The sequence below is a fragment of the Petromyzon marinus genome, unplaced genomic scaffold, assembly GCF_048934315.1.
Source record: "Petromyzon marinus isolate PM22_M1 ecotype Great Lakes invasive population unplaced genomic scaffold, UKy_Petmar_22M1.pri1.0 PM_G_Scaffold_67, whole genome shotgun sequence".
Classification (NCBI taxonomy): domain Eukaryota; kingdom Metazoa; phylum Chordata; class Hyperoartia; order Petromyzontiformes; family Petromyzontidae; genus Petromyzon; species Petromyzon marinus.
In genome coordinates, this window is record NW_027423021.1 from 341,966 (window position 1) to 362,585 (window position 20,620).

Sequence of the window (20,620 nt, forward strand, 5' to 3'; positions counted from 1 at the left end):
CACTCTGTAGGACAGGGGAGATCACACAAACTCCACTCACTCACTCTGTAGGACAGGGGGAGATCACACAAACTCCACTCACTCTGTAGAACAGGGGGAGATCACACAAACTCCACTCACTCACTCTCTAGGACAGGGGGAGATCACACAAACTCCACTCACTCACTCTGTAGGACAGGGGGAGATCACACACACTCCACTCACTCTGCACAACAGGGGAAGGGGAAGATCACACAAACTCCACTCACTCTGTAGGACAGGGGAGATCACACAAACTCCACTCACTCTGTAGAACAGGGGGAGATCACACAAACTCTACTCACTCTGTAGACAGGGGGAGATCACACAAACTCCACTCGCTCACTCTATAGGGCAGGGAGAGATCACACAAACTCCACTCACTCACTCTGTAGAACAGGGGGAGATCACACAAACTCCACTCACTCTGTAGGACAAGGGGAGATCACACAAACTCCACTCACTCACTCTGTAGAACAGGGGGAGATCACACAAACTCCACTCACTCTGTAGGACAGTGGGAGATCATACAAACTCCACTCACTCTGTAGGACAGGGGAGATCACACAAACTCCACTCACTCACTCTGTAGGACAGGGGGAGATCACACAAACTCCACTCACTCTGTAGAACAGGGGGAGATCACACAAACTCCACTCACTCACTCTCTAGGACAGGGAGAGATCACACAAACTCCACTCACTCACTCTGTAGGACAGGGGGAGATCACACACACTCCACTCACTCTGCACAACAGGGGAAGATCACACAAACTCCACTCACTCTGTAGGACAGGGGAGATCACACAAACTCCACTCACTCTGTAGAACAGGGGGAGATCACACAAACTCTACTCACTCTGTAGACAGGGAGAGATCACACAAACTCCACTCGCTCACTCTATAGGGCAGGGAGAGATCACACAAACTCCACTCACTCACTCTGTAGAACAGGGGGAGATCACACAAACTCCACTCACTCTGTAGGACAAGGGGAGATCACACAAACTCCACTCACTCACTCTGTAGAACAGGGGGAGATCACACAAACTCCACTCACTCTGTAGGACAGGGGGAGATCACACAAACTCCACTCACTCACTCTGTAGGACAGGGCGAGATCACACAAACTCCACTCACTCTTCTTTGGTTCTTTCGGTAAAGTCACGTAGAATGATAATAAAATAATAAATTGATAAAATAAAATAACACAATAATCTCACGACGTTTCGGCCACAACACAAGCGGCCTTCATCAGGTGAAGGGGGGCGAGACTGTCTGGTAGGACAGCGCTGTCTGGTAGGACAGCGCTGGAGTGGACACTCCAGGTAGGACAGCGCTGGACAGCGCTGGAGGTAGGACAGCGCTGGAGTGGACACTCCAGCGCTGTCCTACCAGACAGTCTCGCCCCCCTTCACCTGATGAAGGCCGCTTGTGTTGTGGCCGAAACGTCGTGAGAATATTATTGTGTTATTTTATTTTATCAATTTTTTATTTTATTATCATTCTACGTGACTTTACCGAAAGAACCAAAGAAGATGAATCATTGCAGTCACGAAAGCTTTAAATCGAAATCCACTCACTCTGTAGGACAGGGGAAGATCATACAAACTCCACTCACTCTGTAGGACAGGGGGAGATCACACAAACTCCACTCACTCACTCTGTAGGACAGGGGCAGATCATACAAACTCCACTCACTTTGTAGAACACGGGGAGATCACACAAACTCCACTCACTCATTCTGTAGAACAGGGGGAGATCACACAAACTCCACTCACTCACTCTGTATGACAGGGGGAGATCACACAAACTCCACTCACTCTGTAGGACAGGGGGAGATCACACAAACTCCACTCACTCACTCTGTAGAACAGGGGGAGATCACACAAACTCCACTCACTCTGTAGGACAGGGGGAGATCACAGACTCCACTCACTCACTCTGTAGGACAGGGGGAGATCACAGGCTCCACTCACTCTGTAGGACAGGGGGAGATCACACAAACTCCACTCACTCACTCTGTAGGACAGGGGGAGATCACACAAACTCCACTCACTCTGTAGAACCATGGGGAGATCATATAAACTCCACTCACTCACTGTAGAACAGGGGGAGATCACACACACTCTATACACTCTGTAGGACAGGGGGAGATCACACATACTCCACTCACTCACTCTGTAGGACAGGGGGAGATCACACAAACTCCACTCACTCACTCTGTAGAACAAGGGGAGATCACACAAACTCCACTCACTCTGTAGGACAGGGGGAGATCACACAAACTCCACTCACTCTGTAGAACAGGGGGACATCACACAAACTCCACTCACTCACTCTGTATGACAGGGGGAGATCACACAAACTCCACTCACTCTGTAGGACAGGGGGAGATCACACAAACTCCACTCACTCACTCTGTAGAACAGGGGGAGATAACACAAACTCCACTCACTCTGTAGGACAGTGGGAGATCACAGACTGCACTCACTCACTCTGTAGGACAGGGGGAGATCACAGGCTCCACTCACTCTGTAGGACAGGGGGAGATCACACAAACTCCACTCACTCACTCTGTAGGACAGGGGGAGATCACACAATCTCCACTCACTCTATAGGACAGGGGGAGATCATACAAACATCCCTCGCCATGACCCCCCCCTCTCCCGTGTCTCAGCTGTGCTCAGCGCTCCGTCGTTCACCCTGAGGCTCGACAAACTGACGCTGGGGGAGGAGGAGGATGAGGAGTGCGGTGTTGTGGGTGACGATGAAGACAACGACGATGATGGCTACAACGACAACCACGACGGCGATGACCGTGACGATGATGATGACGATGACCGTGACGGCGGTGATGACGGTGACCCTGACGGCGGTGATGACAATGACCGTGACGACGGTGATGATGACCGCCGTGATGACGATGGTCCTGGGGAGGCTTGGGAGTTGGAGGCGGCGGTTGACGGAGAGCCGGAGGTGTGGAAGCTGTCGTTGTTGGTCTCCGTCGGGCGTGGGTGGAGGGCGCTGGTGTCCCATGACGTGAAGTTCCACCATCAGGTTGACATCTCAACACGAGGCGGCGTTCGACTCACGGTGAGAGGTTGCCGGAGTTGTGACGGGGGTAGGGAGGTTGTGGCGGGAGATGTGTGTGGTTGAGTGGGTGGGTGGTGATGCTGCTACTGATGATGATGATGCTACCAATGACACTACTACTGATGATGCTACTACTACTGATGATGCTTTTGCTGCTACTATTACTACTGCTGCTACTACTGATGATTACTGCCAGGAGCGCTTCATCGGATGCCGGTACCAACACCAAATGATGCTTCTGCCGGGACGCGAGGATGAGTACTGCGTCCGCGTGAGAATGGTAGCCGACTTGCCACAGTGGAAGGCAGGGGAGTGGTCTCCACTGTCGTGTGTCTCCGTCCGTCCACCACACAGCACCTTGGGTGAGTGGGTGACTTGGTCAATGAGTGAGAGGTATTTTTGTGCGTGTGAAGTGGGTCTCTGTGTGAGTAGTCTTGTGGATCCCTATGAGTGGTCTATGGGTCTCTGTGTGAGTAGTTTTGTGGGTCTCTGAGTGGATCTGTGCGTGAGTAGTCTATGGGTTTCTATATGAGTAGTCTATGGGTTTCTATGAGTAGTATATGGGTCTCTGCGTGAGAAGTCTATGGGTCTTTGAGTGGTTAATCTATGGGTCTCTGCGTGAATAGTCTATGGGGTTCTATGAGTAGTCTATGGGTCACTGCGTGAGTAGTCTATGGATCTCTGCGTGAGTAGTCTATGGGTCTCTGCGTGAGTTGTCTATGGGTTTCTATGAGTAGTCTATGAGTCTCTGCGTGAGTAGTCTATGGGTTTCTATGAGTAGTCTATGGGTCTCTGTGTGAGTAGTCTATGGGTCTCTGCGTGAGTAGTCTATGGGTTTGTATGAGTAGTCTATGGGTCTCTGCGTGAGTAGTCTATGGGTCTCTGCGTGAGTTGTCTATGGGTTTCTATGAGTAGTCTATGGGTCTCTGCGTGAGTAGTCTATGGGTCTCTGTGTGAGTAGTCTATGGGTCTCTGCGTGAGTAGTCTATGGGTGTCTGCGTGAGTAGTCTATGGGTGTCTGTGTGAGAAGTCTATGGGTCTCTGCGTGAGTAGTCTACGGGTCTCTGTGTGAGTAGTCTATGGGTCTCTATGAGTAGTCTATGGGTCTCTGCGTGAGTAGTCTATGGGTCTCTGCGTGAGTAGTTTATGGGTCTCTATGAGTAGTCTATGGGTCTCTGTGTGAGTAGTCTATGGGTCTCTGCGTGAGTAGTCTATGGGTCTCTGCGTGAGTAGTTTATGGGTCTCTGCGTGAGTAGTCTATGGGTCTCTGCGTGAGTAGTCTATGGGTCTCTGTGTGAGTAGTCTATGGGTCTCTATGAGTAGTCTATGGGTCTCTGCGTGAGTTGTCTATGGGTCTCTGCGTGAGTAGTCTATGGGTCTCTATGAGTAGTCTATGGGTCTCTGCGTGAGTAGTCTATGGGTCTCTGCGTGAGTAGTCTATGTGTCTCTGTGTGAGTAGTCTATGGGTGTATGTATGAGTAGTCTATGGGTCTCTATGAGTAGGCTATGGGTCTCTGCGTGAGTAGTCTATGGGTCTCTGCGTGAGTAGTCTATGGGTCTCTGCGTGAGTAGTCTATGGGTCTCTATGAGTAGTCTATGGGTCTCTGCGTCAGTAGTCTTTGGGTCTCTGTGTGAGTAGTCTATGGGTCTCTGCGTGAATAGTCTATGGGTCTCTGCGTGAGTAGTCTATGGGTCTCTATGAGTAGTCTATGGGTCTCTATGAGTAGTCTATGGGTCTCTGCGTCAGTAGTCTTTGGGTCTCTGTGTGAGTAGTCTATGGGTCTCTGCGTGAATAGTCTATGGGTCTCTGCGTGAGTAGTCTATGGGTCTCTATGAGTAGTCTATGGGTCTCTATGAGTAGTCTATGGGTCTCTGCGTGAGTAGTCTATGGGTCTCTGCATGAGTTGTCTATGGGTCTCTGCGTGAGTAGTCTATGGGTCTCTGTGTGAGTAGTCTATGGTTCTCTGCGTGAATAGTCTATGGGTCTCTGCGTGAGTAGTCTATGGGTCTCTATGAGTAGTCTATGGGTCTCTGCGTGAGTAGTCTATGGGTCTCTGCGTGAGTAGTCTATGGGTCTCTGTGTGATGAGTCTATGGGTCTCTGCGTGAGTAGTCTATGGGTCTCTGCGTGAGTAGTCTATGGGTTTCTATGAGTAGTCTGAGTCTCTGCATGAGTAGTCTATGGGTCTCTATGTGAGTAGTTTATGGGTCTCTATGAGTAGTCTATGGGTCTCTGTGTGAGTAGTCTATGGGTCTCTGCGTGAGTAGTCTATGGGTCTCTGCGTGAGTAGTCTATGGGTCTCTATGTGAGTAGTCTATGGGTTTCTATGAGTAGTCTATGGGTCTCCATGAGTAGTCTATGGGTCTCTGCGTGAGTAGTCTATGGGTCTCTGTGTGAATAGTCTATGGGTCTCTGCTTGAATAGTCTATGGGTCTCTGCGTGAGTAGTCTATGGGTCTCTATGAGTAGTCTATGGGTCTCTGCGTGAGTAGTCTATGGGTCTCTATGAGTAGTCTATGGGTCTCTACGTGAGTAGTCTATGGGTCTCTGCGTGAGTAGTCTATGGGTCTCTGCGTGAGTAGTCTATGGGTCTCTGCGTGAGTAGTCTATGGGTGTCTCTATGAGTAGTTTATGGGTCTCTGCGTGAGTAGTCTATGGGTCTGTATGAGTAGTCTATGGGTCTCTATGAGCACTCTATGGGTCTCTGTGTGGTCTTCCCACCCAGCCCCTCGTGTGGGTGTCGACACGGACGGCCAGAAGGTGGCGCTGCAGCGCTGCGTCCTGTGGGGTGCGGCCGTGGTGGTGGTGCAGGCCAACTGGCTGAAGGCCTCCCGTGACGACGTCTGGGCGGGGGCCAATTTGGCCGCGCTCAGCCCGCTGCACGGCACGGCGTACTCCAACTCGTCCCTCGCGGGCCGACTGCGGTTCCGCGTTGGGGGGCCTCCCGGCGACGTCTCTCTGGAGCTGCTGGACGTGGGGGCTGGCGACGGGGGCCTCTTCCTCTGTCACGTGGCCACCTTCCCCCACGGTAACTTCGAGGGGAGGGTCAACCTCTCTGTCATCGGTGAGAATTGGCACTGCCCCACGCAGAGACCCATAGACTCATCACACAGAGACCCATAGACTACTCACACAGAGACCCATAGACTACTCACACAGAGACCCATAGACTCACACAGAGACCCATAGACTACTCACACAGAGACTCATAGACTACTCACACAGAGACCCATAGACTCATCACACAGACACCCATAGACTACTCACACAGAGACCCATAGACTCATCACACAGAGACCCATAGACTCACACAGAGACCCATAGACTACTCACGCAGAGATCCATAGACTACTCACACAGACACCCCTAGACTACTCACACAGACACCCATGATATAATTGCCCAAGTAGACATTGCTCGCAGGGGCCTGGGTCACATCGCTGCAGACGTAGCAAGATCTGAAATCGCTGCAACCCTCAAAAACGCTAAGATGGCAGCTAGCAACCTCAGCAAAGATGAGCGTTTTGAATTATATAAATTAAAAAAGAGGGATGATATTGTAGTCCTCTCAGCTGACAAGGACAATGCTACTGTCATCATGGATAAAATAGAATACAACACCAAAATTAAAGAATTACTCGACGATGGTAGTTAAACAATAATAAAAAGAGATCCCACCAACAGCCTCGTCACACAAACCAACAAAATAATTTCTGATTCAACCGCATTAATTGATCAATCTAAACAGTTTTCGTTGAAGCCTTCTGCTGCCAGGCCACCAAGATTATACGGCTTACCAAAAATACATAAAGTAGATAGACCCCTTCGTCCCATCGTCTCTACTATCAACTCCCCCACCTACAAACTGGCTCGTTTTTTGTCCGAAATCCTGCGTCCTTTCACTGGAAAAACCACCTCTCCGTTACAAAATTCTACTCACCTGGTATCGACAATCAAGGGTATTTCCCTGTCCCCAGACGACCTGCTTGTCAGTTTTGATGTAGTTTCCTTATTCACCAAGGTTCCTGTACCTGACACCATCGCAATCATTGCAGACTTGGTTCATCAAGGACTAAACAATGAGGTACCCCCCCCTGGTGAGACACTGTTTAACCAATACATACTTCACTTGGAATGGAACTTTCTACAAACAAAGTGAGGGCACCCCAATGGGCTCCCCCCTATCTCCGGTTATAGCTAACATTTTCCTGGAGAAATTTGAGATTGACTCGATCCAGACTGCCACTCTGCGCCCAACCTTATGGAAGAGGTACGTGGATGACACTTTTGTCATCTGGCCACATGGCCGGCCTGCTCTAGACCAATTCTTCGAACACATCAAGTCCATACACCCAGCCATCAGATTTACCATGGAAGTAGAAAAAGATGGCAAGCTACCTTTTTTGGATGTCCTAATTAAAAAGAGACCTGATGGTTCAATGAGCCACTCTGTCTACAGGAAAGCTACCCATACGGATGCTTATCTGAAACCAGATTCCCACCACCATCCATCACAGAAGATCTCTCTCATTAAGACTCTGTATCATAGAGCCCAATGCATATCCGACCAGAAACACATAGGCAGTGAACTCAAGCACGTACACCAAGCTCTTAAGGCTAATGGTTACTCAGACTATACAATCCGCAAAGCTATCACTCAAACCATGAAGAAGGACCCTCTTGAGGAGCCTTTCAAAACCATCACTTTACCCTACATTGCGGGGATCACAAAAAAGATCTCCAAAATCTTGAATAAACACAAAATCCAGGTCCGTTTCAACACATTACATAAAATCCGTGATCTGGTTCCGTCTGTAAAAGATGTGATTCCAAGCATACAGTACCCTGGTGTCTACAAACTAAGTTGCCTCTGTGGTAGTAGTTACATTGGAGAAACCAAACGCCATGTCTCGGGCCGCATTCGTGAACACAAAGCAGACCTTAAACACGGTAGGACCAACACCTCGGCCATGGCAGATCATTGTTATAATTCAGTAGGCTCACATGACATTGACTTTTCCAAGACAGAGGTTCTTTGTAAGCCATCTGGCTACCATGAGAGATTTGTTCATGAGGCTATCCACATATACAAGCACAGAGACAATTTCAACCGAGAAGATGGATTCTGGCTTAGCAATCATTGGAAGGATTTGATAAACCATTTCAGGTCTTAATTGATTGTTCACGCTTACAGTGGCTTTCAGACTAGCATACATTAATTTTTCGTCTCCCCCCTCCTCTTTTCAGAACATAGATGGACTAGTCCTTCTAAATAAACTGCCAAATCGCTGCGCGTGGCGCTGACGTGTTTTTATTATAAATAAATAAAAACACCGTTTAAAAGTAAATAAATTTATGCAAACCGACACACCTGATGACGACCGTTTGTGTTATTGTCGAAACGTCGTGAGAATTTGTATTGTTTTATATATATTTTATTATTTTATTGTTTCCCTTCAACGTGACTTTACCGAAAGAGCTAAGAATATGAATTACTGCAGTCATGAAAGCTTTAAATAAAAATTTAACCACCTCTACTGGGAGGGTTTTCACCTAACTTTAAGATCCTTCAACAAACTCCGGGATAAGAAGGCTCAGCTGATCGAGTCTCTCACCTTTCTGAAGAGATGCCGCGACTCTGGGGTAATACCAATCGCATTTACACTGACCTCTGCTGCTGTAACTTCTTCTAATGCGAAACGAATTATTTTCAAAACTAGCTTAGCTCTTATCTCAGAAAAAATCAGACTTATACGCACCAAACTAGATCAGTTAGACAAGACACTCTACAAATCACACTTATCATTGACGGCAACAATGTCCACATCGGATTGGGAACATGTAGACAATATGACTGCCTCTTCAGCTGCTGCTATGTCGACCAAATGTAGGGACAACCTGATTTCCAAATTTAACCTCCTCTTCAACAAAAGACCGGACCCACACACCAAAAAGTTAGACGTTAACAAAGTCGTAATTAATCGCAGTAACAGTTCTATTTCCGATGGTCTGAAATCCGTTTTAGCTAAAGGTCTAAACTTTGCAGTCAAACCTAAACACATACCAGTTAATGATATAATTGCCCAAGTTGACGTTGCTCTCAGGGACCTGGGTCACATCGCTGCAGACGTAGCAAGATCTGAAATCGCTGCAGCCCTCAAAAACGCTAAGATGCCAGCTAGCAACCTCAGCAAAGTTGAGCGTTTTGAATTATATAAATTAAAAAAGAGGGATGATATTGTAGTCCTCTCAGCTGACAAGGGCAATGCTCCTGTCATCATGGATAAAATAGAATACAACAACAAAATTAAATAATTACTCGACAATGGTAGTTATACAAAAATAAAAAGAGATCCCACCAACAGCCTCGTCACACAAACCAACGAAATATTTTCTGATTCAACCGCATTAATTGATCAATCTAAACAGTTTTCGTTGAAACCTTCTGCTGCCAGGCCACCAAGATTATACGGCTTACCAAAAATACATAAAGTAGATACACCCCTTTGTCCCATCATCTCTACTATCAACACCCCCCACCTACAAACTGGCTCGTTTTTTGTCTGAAATCCTGCGTCCTTTCACTGGAAAAACCACCTCTGCGGTACAAAATTCTACTCACCTGGTATCGACAATCAATGGTATTTCCCTGTCCCCAGACGACCTGCTTGTCAGTTTTGATGTAGTTTCCTTATTCACCAAGGTTCCTGTACCTGACACCATCGCAATCATTGAAGACTCAAGGACTAAACACTGAGGTACCCCTCCTGGTGAGACACTGTTAAACCAATACATACTTCACTTGGAATGGAACTTTCTACAAACAAACTGAGGGCACCCCAATGGGCTCCCCCCTATCTCCGGTTATAGCTAACATTTTCATGGAGAAATTTGAGACTGACGCCATCCAGACTGCCACTCTGCGCCCAACCTTATGGAAGAGGTACGTGGATGACACTTTTGTCATCTGGGCACATGGCCGGCCTGCTCTAGACCAATTCTTCGAACACATCAATTCCATACACCCAGCCATCAGATTTACCATGGAAGTCGAAAAAGATGGCAAGCTACCTTTTTTGGATGTCCTAATTAAAAAGAGACCTGATGGTTCAATGAGCCACTCTGTCTACAGGAAAGCTACCCATACGGATGCTTATCTGAAACCGGATTGCCACCACCATCCATCACAGAAGAACTCTCTCATTAAGACTCTGTATCATAGAGCCCAATGCATATCTGACCAGGAACACATAGGCAGTGAACTCAAGCACGTACACCAAGCTCTTAAGGCTAATGGTTACTCCGAATATACAATCCGCAAAGCTATCACTCAAACCATGAAGAAGGACCCTCTTGAGGAGCCTTTCAAAACCATCACTTTACCCTACATTGCGGGGATCACAAAAAAGATCTCCAAAATCTTGAATAAACACAAGATCCAGGTCCGTTTCAACACATTACATAAAATCCGTGATCTTGTTCCGTCTGTAAAAGATGTGATTCCGGACATACAGTACCCTGGTGTCTACAAACTAAGTTGCCTCTGTGGTAGTAGTTACATTGGAGAAACCAAACGCCATGTTTCGGACCGCATTCGTGAACACAAAGCAGACCTTAACACGGTAGGACCAACACCTTGGCCCTGGCAGATCATTGTTATAATTCAGTAGGCTCACATGACATTGACTTTTCCAAGACAGAGGTTCTTTGTAAGCCATCTGGCTACCATGAGAGATTCGTTCATGAGGCTATCCACATATACAAGCACAGAGACAATTTCAACCGAGAAGATGGATTCTGGCTTAGCAATCATTGGAAAGATTTGATAAACCATTTCAGGTCTTAATTGATTGTTCACGCTTACAGTGGCTTTCAGACAGCATACATTAATTTTTCGTCTCCCCCCTCCTCTTTTCAGAACATAGATAGACTAGTCCTTCTAAATAAACTGCCAAATCGCTGTGCGTGGCGCTGACGTTTTTTATAAACAAATAAAAACACCGTTTAAAAGTAAATACATTTATGCAAACCGACACACCTGATGATGACCGTTTGTGTTATGGTCGAAACGTCATGAGAATTTTTATTGTTTTATATATATTTTATTGTTTCCCTTCAACGTGACTTTACCGAAAGAGTTAAGAATATGAATTACTGCAGTCACGAAAGCTTTAAATCAAAATTTAACCGCCTCTACGGGGAGGGTTTTCTCATAACTTTAAGATCCTTCAACAAACTCCGGGATAAGAAGGCTCAGCTGATCGAGTCTCTCACCTTTCTGAAGAGATGCTGCGACTCTGGGGTAATACCAATCGCATTTACACTGACCTCTGCTGCTGTAACTTCTTCTAATGCGAAACGAATTATTTTCAAAACTAGCTTAGCTCTTATCTCAGAAAAAATCAGACTTATACGCACCGAACTAGATCAGTTAGACAAGACACTCTACAAATCACACTTATCATTGACGGCAACAATGTCCACATCGGATTGGGAACATGTAGACAATATGACTGCCTCTTCAGCTGCTACTATGTCGACCAAATGTAAGGACAACCTGATTTCCAAATTGAACCTCCTCTTCAACAAAAGACCGGACCCACACACCAAAAAGTTAGACGTTAACAAAGTCGTAATTAATCGCAGTAACAGTTCTATTTCCGATGGTCTGAAATCCGTTTTAGCTAAAGGTCTAAACTTTGCAGTCACACCTAAACACATACCAGTTAATGATATAATTGCCCAAGTAGACGTTGCTCTCAGGGGCCTGGGTCACATCGCTGCAGACGTAGCAAGATCTGAAATCGCTGCAACGCTCAAAAACGCTAAGATGCCAGCTAGCAACCTCAGCAAAGATGAGCGTTTTGAATTATATAAATTAAAGAAGAGGGATGATATTGTAGTCCTCTCAGCTGACAAGGACAATGCTGCTGTCATCATGGATAAAATAGAATACAACAACAAAATTAAAGAATTACTCGACGATGGTAGTTATACAAAAATAAAAAGAGATCCCACCAACAGCCTCGTCACACAAACCAACAAAATAATTTCTGATTCAACCGCGTTAATTGATCAATCTAAACAGTTTTCGTTGAAACCTTCTGCTGCCAGGCCACCAAGATTATACGGCTTACCAAAATTACATAAAGTAGATACACCCCTTCGTCCCATCGTCTCTACTATCAACTCCCCCACCTACAAACTGGCTCGTTTTTTGTCTGAAATCCTGCGTCCTTTCACTGGAAAAACCACCTCTGCGGTACAAAATTCTACTCACCTGGTATCGACAATCAAGGGTATTTCCCTGTCCCCAGACGACCTGCTTGTCAGTTTTGATGTAGTTTCCTTATTCACCAAGGTTCCTGTACCTGACACCATCGCAATCATTGCAGACTTGGTTCATCAAGGACTAAACAATGAGGTACCCCCCCCTGGTGAGACACTGTTTAACCAATACATACTTCACTTGGAATGGAACTTTCTACAAACAAACTGAGGGCACCCCAATGGGCTCCCCCCTATCTCCGGTTATAGCTAACATTTTCATGGAGAAATTTGAGACTGACGCCATCCAGACTGCCACTCTGCGCCCAACCTTATGGAAGAGGTACGTGGATGACACTTTTGTCATCTGGCCACATGGCCGGCCTGCTCTAGACCAATTCTTCGAACACATCAATTCCATACACCCAGCCATCAGATTTACCATGGAAGTCGAAAAAGATGGCAAGCTACCTTTTTTGGATGTCCTAATTAAAAAGAGACCTGATGGTTCAATGAGCCACTCTGTCTACAGGAAAGCTACCCATACGGATGCTTATCTGAAACCGGATTCCCACCACCATCCATCACAGAAGAACTCTCTCATTAAGACTCTGTATCATAGAGCCCAATGCATATCCGACCAGGAACACATAGGCAGTGAACTCAAGCACGTACACCAAGCTCTTAAGGCTAATGGTTACTCCGAATATACAATCCGCAAAGCTATCACTCAAACCATGAAGAAGGACCCTCTTGAGGAGCCTTTCAAAACCATCACTTTACCCTACATTGCGGGGATCACAAAAAAGATCTCCAAAATCTTGAATAAACACAAGATCCAGGTCCGTTTCAACACATTACATAAAATCCGTGATCTGGTTCCGTCTGTAAAAGATGTGATTCCGGACATACAGTACCCTGGTGTCTACAAACTAAGTTGCCTCTGTGGTAGTAGTTACATTGGAGAAACCAAACGCCATGTTTCGGACCGCATTCGTGAACACAAAGCAGACCTTAAACACGGTAGGACCAACACCTTGGCCCTGGCAGATCATTGTTATAATTCAGTAGGCTCACATGACATTGACTTTTCCAAGACAGAGGTTCTTTGTAAGCCATCTGGCTACCATGAGAGATTTGTTCATGAGGCTATCCACATATACAAGCACAGAGACAATTTCAACCGAGAAGATGGATTCTGGCTTAGCAATCATTGGAAAGATTTGATAAACCATTTCAGGTCTTAATTGATTGTTCACACTTACAGTGGCTTTCAGACAGCATACATTAATTTTTCGTCTCCCCCCTCCTCTTTTCAGAACATAGATGGACTAGTCCTTCTAAATAAACTGCCAAATCGCTGTGCGTGGCGCTGACGGTTTTTTTATAAACAAATAAAAACACCGTTTAAAAGTAAATACATTTATGCAAACCGACACACCTGATGATGACCGTTTGTGTTATGGTCGAAACGTCATGAGAATTTTTATTGTTTTATATATATTTTATTGTTTCCCTTCAATGTGACTTTACCGAAAGAGTTAAGAATATGAATTACTGCAGTCACGAAAGCTTTAAATCAAAATTTAACCGCCTCTACGGGGAGGGTTTTCTCATAACTTTAAGATCCTTCAACAAACTCCGGGATAAGAAGGCTCAGCTGATCGAGTCTCTCACCTTTCTGAAGAGATGCTGCGACTCTGGGGTAATACCAATCGCATTTACACTGACCTCTGCTGCTGTAACTTCTTCTAATGCGAAACGAATTATTTTCAAAACTAGCTTAGCTCTTATCTCAGAAAAAATCAGACTTATACGCACCGAACTAGATCAGTTAGACAAGACACTCTACAAATCACACTTATCATTGACGGCAACAATGTCCACATCGGATTGGGAACATGTAGACAATATGACTGCCTCTTCAGCTGCTACTATGTCGACCAAATGTAAGGACAACCTGATTTCCAAATTGAACCTCCTCTTCAACAAAAGACCGGACCCACACACCAAAAAGTTAGACGTTAACAAAGTCGTAATTAATCGCAGTAACAGTTCTATTTCCGATGGTCTGAAATCCGTTTTAGCTAAAGGTCTAAACTTTGCAGTCACACCTAAACACATACCAGTTAATGATATAATTGCCCAAGTAGACGTTGCTCTCAGGGGCCTGGGTCACATCGCTGCAGACGTAGCAAGATCTGAAATCGCTGCAACGCTCAAAAATGCTAAGATGCCAGCTAGCAACCTCAGCAAAGATGAGCGTTTTGAATTATATAAATTAAAGAAGAGGGATGATATTGTAGTCCTCTCAGCTGACAAGGACAATGCTGCTGTCATCATGGATAAAATAGAATACAACAACAAAATTAAAGAATTACTCGACGATGGTAGTTATACAAAAATAAAAAGAGATCCCACCAACAGCCTCGTCACACAAACCAACAAAATAATTTCTGATTCAACCGCGTTAATTGATCAATCTAAACAGTTTTCGTTGAAACCTTCTGCTGCCAGGCCACCAAGATTATACGGCTTACCAAAATTACATAAAGTAGATACACCCCTTCGTCCCATCGTCTCTACTATCAACTCCCCCACCTACAAACTGGCTCGTTTTTTGTCTGAAATCCTGCGTCCTTTCACTGGAAAAACCACCTCTGCGGTACAAAATTCTACTCACCTGGTATCGACAATCAAGGGTATTTCCCTGTCCCCAGACGACCTGCTTGTCAGTTTTGATGTAGTTTCCTTATTCACCAAGGTTCCTGTACCTGACACCATCGCAATCATTGCAGACTTGGTTCATCAAGGACTAAACAATGAGGTACCCCCCCCTGGTGAGACACTGTTTAACCAATACATACTTCACTTGGAATGGAACTTTCTACAAACAAACTGAGGGCACCCCAATGGGCTCCCCCCTATGTCCAGTTATAGCTAACATTTTCATGGAGAAATTTGAGACTGACACCATCCAGACTGCCACTCTGTGCCCAACCTTATGGAAGAGGTACATGGATGACACTTTTGTCATCTGGCCACATGGCCGGCCTGCTCTAGACCAATTCTTCGAACACATCAATTCCATACACCCAGCCATCAGATTTACCATGGAAGTTGAAAAAGATGGCAAGCTACCATTTTAGGATGTCCTAATTAAAAAGAGACCTGATGGTTCAATGAGCCACTCTGTCTACAGGAAAGCTACCCATACGGATGCTTATCTGAAACCGGATTCCCACCACCATCCATCACAGAAGAACTCTCTCATTAAGACTCTGTATCATAGAGCCCAATGCATATCCGACCAGGAACACATAGGCAGTGAACTCAAGCACGTACACCAAGCTCTTAAGGCTAATGGTTACTCCAACTATACAATCCGCAAAGCTATCACTCACACCATGAAGAAGGACCCTCTTGAGGAGCCTTTCAAAACCATCACTTTACCCTACATTGCGGGGATCACAAAAAAGATCTCCAAAATCTTGAATAAACACAAGATCCAGGTCCGTTTCAACACATTACATAAAATCCGTGATCTGGTTCCGTCTGTAAAAGATGTGATTCCAAGCATACAGTACCCTGGTGTCTACAAACTAAGTTGCCTCTGTGGTAGTAGTTACATTGGAGAAACCAAACGCCATGTTTCGGACCGCATTCGTGAACACAAAGCAGACCTTAAACACGGTAGGACCAACACCTCGGCCGTGGCAGATCATTGTTATAATTCAGTAGGCTCACATGACATTGACTTTTCCAAGACAGAGGTTCTTTGTAAGCCATCTGGCTACCATGAGAGATTCGTTCATGAGGCTATCCACATATACAAGCACAGAGACAATTTCAACCGAGAAGATGGATTCTGGCTTATCAATCATTGGAAAGATTTGATAAACCATTTCAGGTCTTAATTGATTGTTCACACTTACAGTGGCTTTCAGACAGCATACATTAATTTTTCGTCTCCCCCCTCCTCTTTTCAGAACATAGATGGACTAGTCCTTCTAAATAAACTGCCAAATCGCTGCGCGTGGCGCTGACGTGTTTTTATTATAAACAAATAAAAACACCGTTTAAAAGTAAATACATTTATGCAAACCGACACACCTGATGACGACCGTTTGTGTTATGGTCGAAACGTCGTGAGAATTTGTATTGTTTTATATATATTTTATTATTTTATAGTTTCCCTTCAACGTGACTTTACCGAAACAGCTAAGAATATGAATTACTGCAGTCATGAAAGCTTTAAATAAAAATTTTACCGCCTCTACTGGGAGGGTTTTCACCTAACTTTAAGATCCTTCAACAAACTCCGGGATAAAAGGCTCAGCTGATCGAGTCTCTCACCTTTCTGAAGAGATGCCGCGACTCTGGGGTAATACCAATCGCATTTACACTGACCTCTGCTGCTGTAACTTCTTCTAATGCGAAACGAATTCTTTTCAAAACTAGCTTTACTCTTATCTCAGAAAAAATCAGACTTATACGCACCAAACTAGATCAGTTAGACAAGACACTCTACAAATCACACTTATCATTGACGGCAACAATGTCCACATCGGATTGGGAACATGTAGACAATATGACTGCCTCTTCAGCTGCTACTATGTCGACCAAATGTAGGGACAACCTGATTTCCAAATTTAACCTCCTCTTCAACAAAAGACCGGACCCACACACCAAAAAGTTAGACGTTAACAAAGTCGTAATTAATCGCAGTAACAGTTCTATTTCCGATGGTCTGAAATCCGTTTTAGCTAAAGGTCTAAACTTTGCAGTCAAACCTAAACACATACCAGTTAATGATATAGTTGCCCAAGTAGACGTTGCTCTCAGGGACCTGGGTCACATCGCTGCAGACGTAGCAAGATCTGAAATTGCTGCAGCCCTCAAAAACGCTAAGATGCCAGCTAGCAACCTCAGCAAAGTTGAGCGTTTTGAATTATATAAATTAAAAAAGAGGGATGATATTGTAGTCCTCTCAGCTGACAAGGGCAATGCTCCTGTCATCATGGATAAAATAGAATACAACAACTAAATTAAATAATTACTCGACAATGGTAGTTATACAAAAATAAAAAGTGATCCCACCAACAGCCTCGTCACACAAACCAACGGAATAATTTCTGATTCAACCGCATTAATTGATCAATCTAAACAGTTTTCGTTGAAACCTTCTGCTGCCAGGCCACCAAGATTATACGGCTTACCAAAAATACATAAAGTAGATACACCCCTTTGTCCCATCATCTCTACTATCAACTCCCCCACCTACAAACTGGCTCGTTTTTTTGTCTGAAATCCTGCGTCCTTTCACTGGAAAAAACACCTCTGCGGTACAAAATTCTACTCACCTGGTATCGTCAATCAAGGTTATTTCCCTGTCCCCAGACGACCTGCTTGTCAGTTTTGACGTAGTTTCCTTATTCACCAAGGTTCCTGTACCTGACACCATCGCAATCATTAAAGACTTGGTTCATCAAGGACTAAACACTGAGGTACCCCCCCTGGTGAGACACTGTTAAACCAATACATACTTCACTTGGAATGGAACTTTCTATAAACAAACTGAGGGCACCCCAATGGGCTCCCCCCTATCTCCGGTTATAGCTAACATTTTCATGGAGAAATTTGAGACTGACGCCATCCAGACTGCCACTCTGCGCCCAACCTTATGGAAGAGGTACATGGATGACACTTTTGTCATCTGGGCACATGGCCGGCCTGCTCTAGACCAATTCTTCGAACACATCAATTCCATACACCCAGCCATCAGATTTACCATGGAAGTCGAAAAAGATGGCAAGCTACCTTTTTTGGATGTCCTAATTAAAAAGAGACCTGATGGTTCAATGAGCCACTCTGTCTACAGGAAAGCTACCCATACGGATGCTTATCTGAAACCAGATTGCCACCACCATCCATCACAGAAGAACTGTCTCATTAAGACTCTGTATCATAGAGCCCAATGCATATCCGACCAGGAACACATAGGCAGTGAACTCAAGCACGTACACCAAGCTCTTAAGGCTAATGGTTACTCCGACTATACAATCGGCAAAGCTATCACTCAAACCATGAAGAAGGACCCTCTTGAGGAGCCTTTCAAAACCATCACTTTACCCTACATTGCGGGGATCACAAAAAAGATCTCCAAAATCTTGAATAAACACAAGATCCAGGTCCGTTTCAACACATTACATAAAATCCGTGATCTGGTTCCGTCTGTAAAAGATGTGATTCCGGTCATACAGTACCCTGGTGTCTACAAACTAAGTTGCCTCTGTGGTAGTAGTTACATTGGAGAAACCAAACGCCATGTCTCGGACCGCATTCGTGAACACAAAGCAGACCTTAAACACGGTAGGACCAACACCTTGGCCCTGGCAGTTCATTGTTATAATTCAGTAGGCTCACATGCCATTGACTTTTCCAAGACAGAGGTTCTTTGTAAGCCATCTGGCTACCATGAGAGATTCGTTCATGAGGCTATCCACATATACAAGCACAGAGACAATTTCAACCGAGAAGATGGATTCTGGCTATGCAATCATTGGAAAGATTTGATAAACCATTTCAGGTCTTAATTGATTGTTCACGCTTACAGTGGCTTTCAGACAGCATACATTAATTTTTCGTCTGCCCCCTCCTCTTTTCAGAACATAGATGGACTAGTCCTTCGAAGTAAACTGCCAAATTGCTGCGCGTGGCGGTGGCGCTTTTTCAATATAAATAAATAAATATTCCGTTTAGAAATGAATAAATTTATGCAAACCGACACACCTGTTGATGACCGTTCGTGTTATGGTCGAAATGTCGTGAGAATTCTTATTGTTTTATATATTTGATTATTTTATTGTTTCCCTTCAACGTGACTTTACCGAAAGAGCTAAGAATATGAATTACTGCAGTCACGAAAGCTTTAAATCAAAATGTAAAACCCATAGACTACTCAAACAGAGACCCATAGACTCATCACAGAGAGACCCATAGCCTACTCACACAGACACCCATAGACTACTCACACAGAGACCCATAGACTACTCACACAGAGACCCATAGACCCACACAGAGACCCATAGACTCATCACACAGACACCCAAAGACTACTCACATAGAGACTCATAGACTCACACAGAGACCCATAGACTACTCACACAGACACCCATAGACTACTCACACAGAGACCCATAGACCCACACAGAGACCCATAGACTCATCACACAGACACCGAAGGACTACTCACATAGAGACTCATAGACTCACACAGAGACCCATAGACTACTCACACAGAGACCCATAGACTACTCACACAGAGACCCATAGACTACTCACACAGAGACCCATAGACTCATCACATGGAGACCCATAGACTCACACAGAGACCCATAGACTACTCACACAGAGACCCATAGACTACTCACACAGAGACCCATAGACTCATCACACGGAGACCCATAGACTACTCACAGAGACACCCATAGACTACTCACACAGAGACCCATAGACTCATCACACGGAAACCCATAGACTACTCACACAGACACCCATAGACTACTCACACAGAGATCCATAGACTCATCACACGGAGACCCATAGACTACTCACACAGACACCCATAGACTACTCACACAGAGACCCATAGACTCATCACACGGAGACCCATAGACTACTCACACAGACACCCATAGACTACTCACACAGAGACCCATAGACTCATCACACAGAGACCCATAGCCTACTCACACAGACACCCATAGACTACTCACACAGAGACCCATAGACCCACACAGAGACCCATAGACTCATCACGCAGACACCCAAAGACTACTCACACAGAGACCCATAGACTCACACAGAGACCCATAGACTACTCACACAGAGACCCATAGACTACTCACACAGAGATCCATAGACTCACACAGACACCTATAGACTACTCACACAGAGATCCATAGACTCATCACACAGACACCCAAAGACTACTCACACAGAGACCCATAGACTCACACAGAGACCCATAGACTACTCACACAGAGACCCATAGACTACTCACACAGAGACCCATAGACTACTCACACAGACACCCATAGACTACTCACACAGAGACCCATAGACTCATCACACAGACACCCATAAGCTACTCACACAGAGACCCATAGACTCATCACACAGACACCCATAGACTACTCACACAGAGACCCATAGACTACTCACACAGAGACCCATAGA

At 45.2% G+C, this 20,620-nt stretch overlaps 1 protein-coding gene and 1 long non-coding RNA gene across 2 annotated transcripts in view; one reads left to right on the top strand and one right to left on the bottom strand.

Annotated features, from left to right (window-relative positions):
• Positions 1-6,240, top strand: part of LOC142920105 (uncharacterized) — a 69,237-nt gene extending 62,997 nt beyond the window's left edge. Inside the window, exons 4-6 of the mRNA XM_076062573.1 lie at positions 2,698-3,113; positions 3,310-3,475; positions 5,838-6,240. Coding sequence (XP_075918688.1) covers positions 2,698-3,113; positions 3,310-3,475; positions 5,838-6,235 — 980 coding nt within the window. The 3' untranslated portion in view covers positions 6,236-6,240. The remainder of the gene's footprint in view (positions 1-2,697; positions 3,114-3,309; positions 3,476-5,837) is intronic.
• The window catches only part of LOC142920117 (uncharacterized), a 470,991-nt gene that overhangs the window by 214,852 nt on the left and 235,519 nt on the right, over positions 1-20,620 (bottom strand). The window lies entirely within an intron of this gene.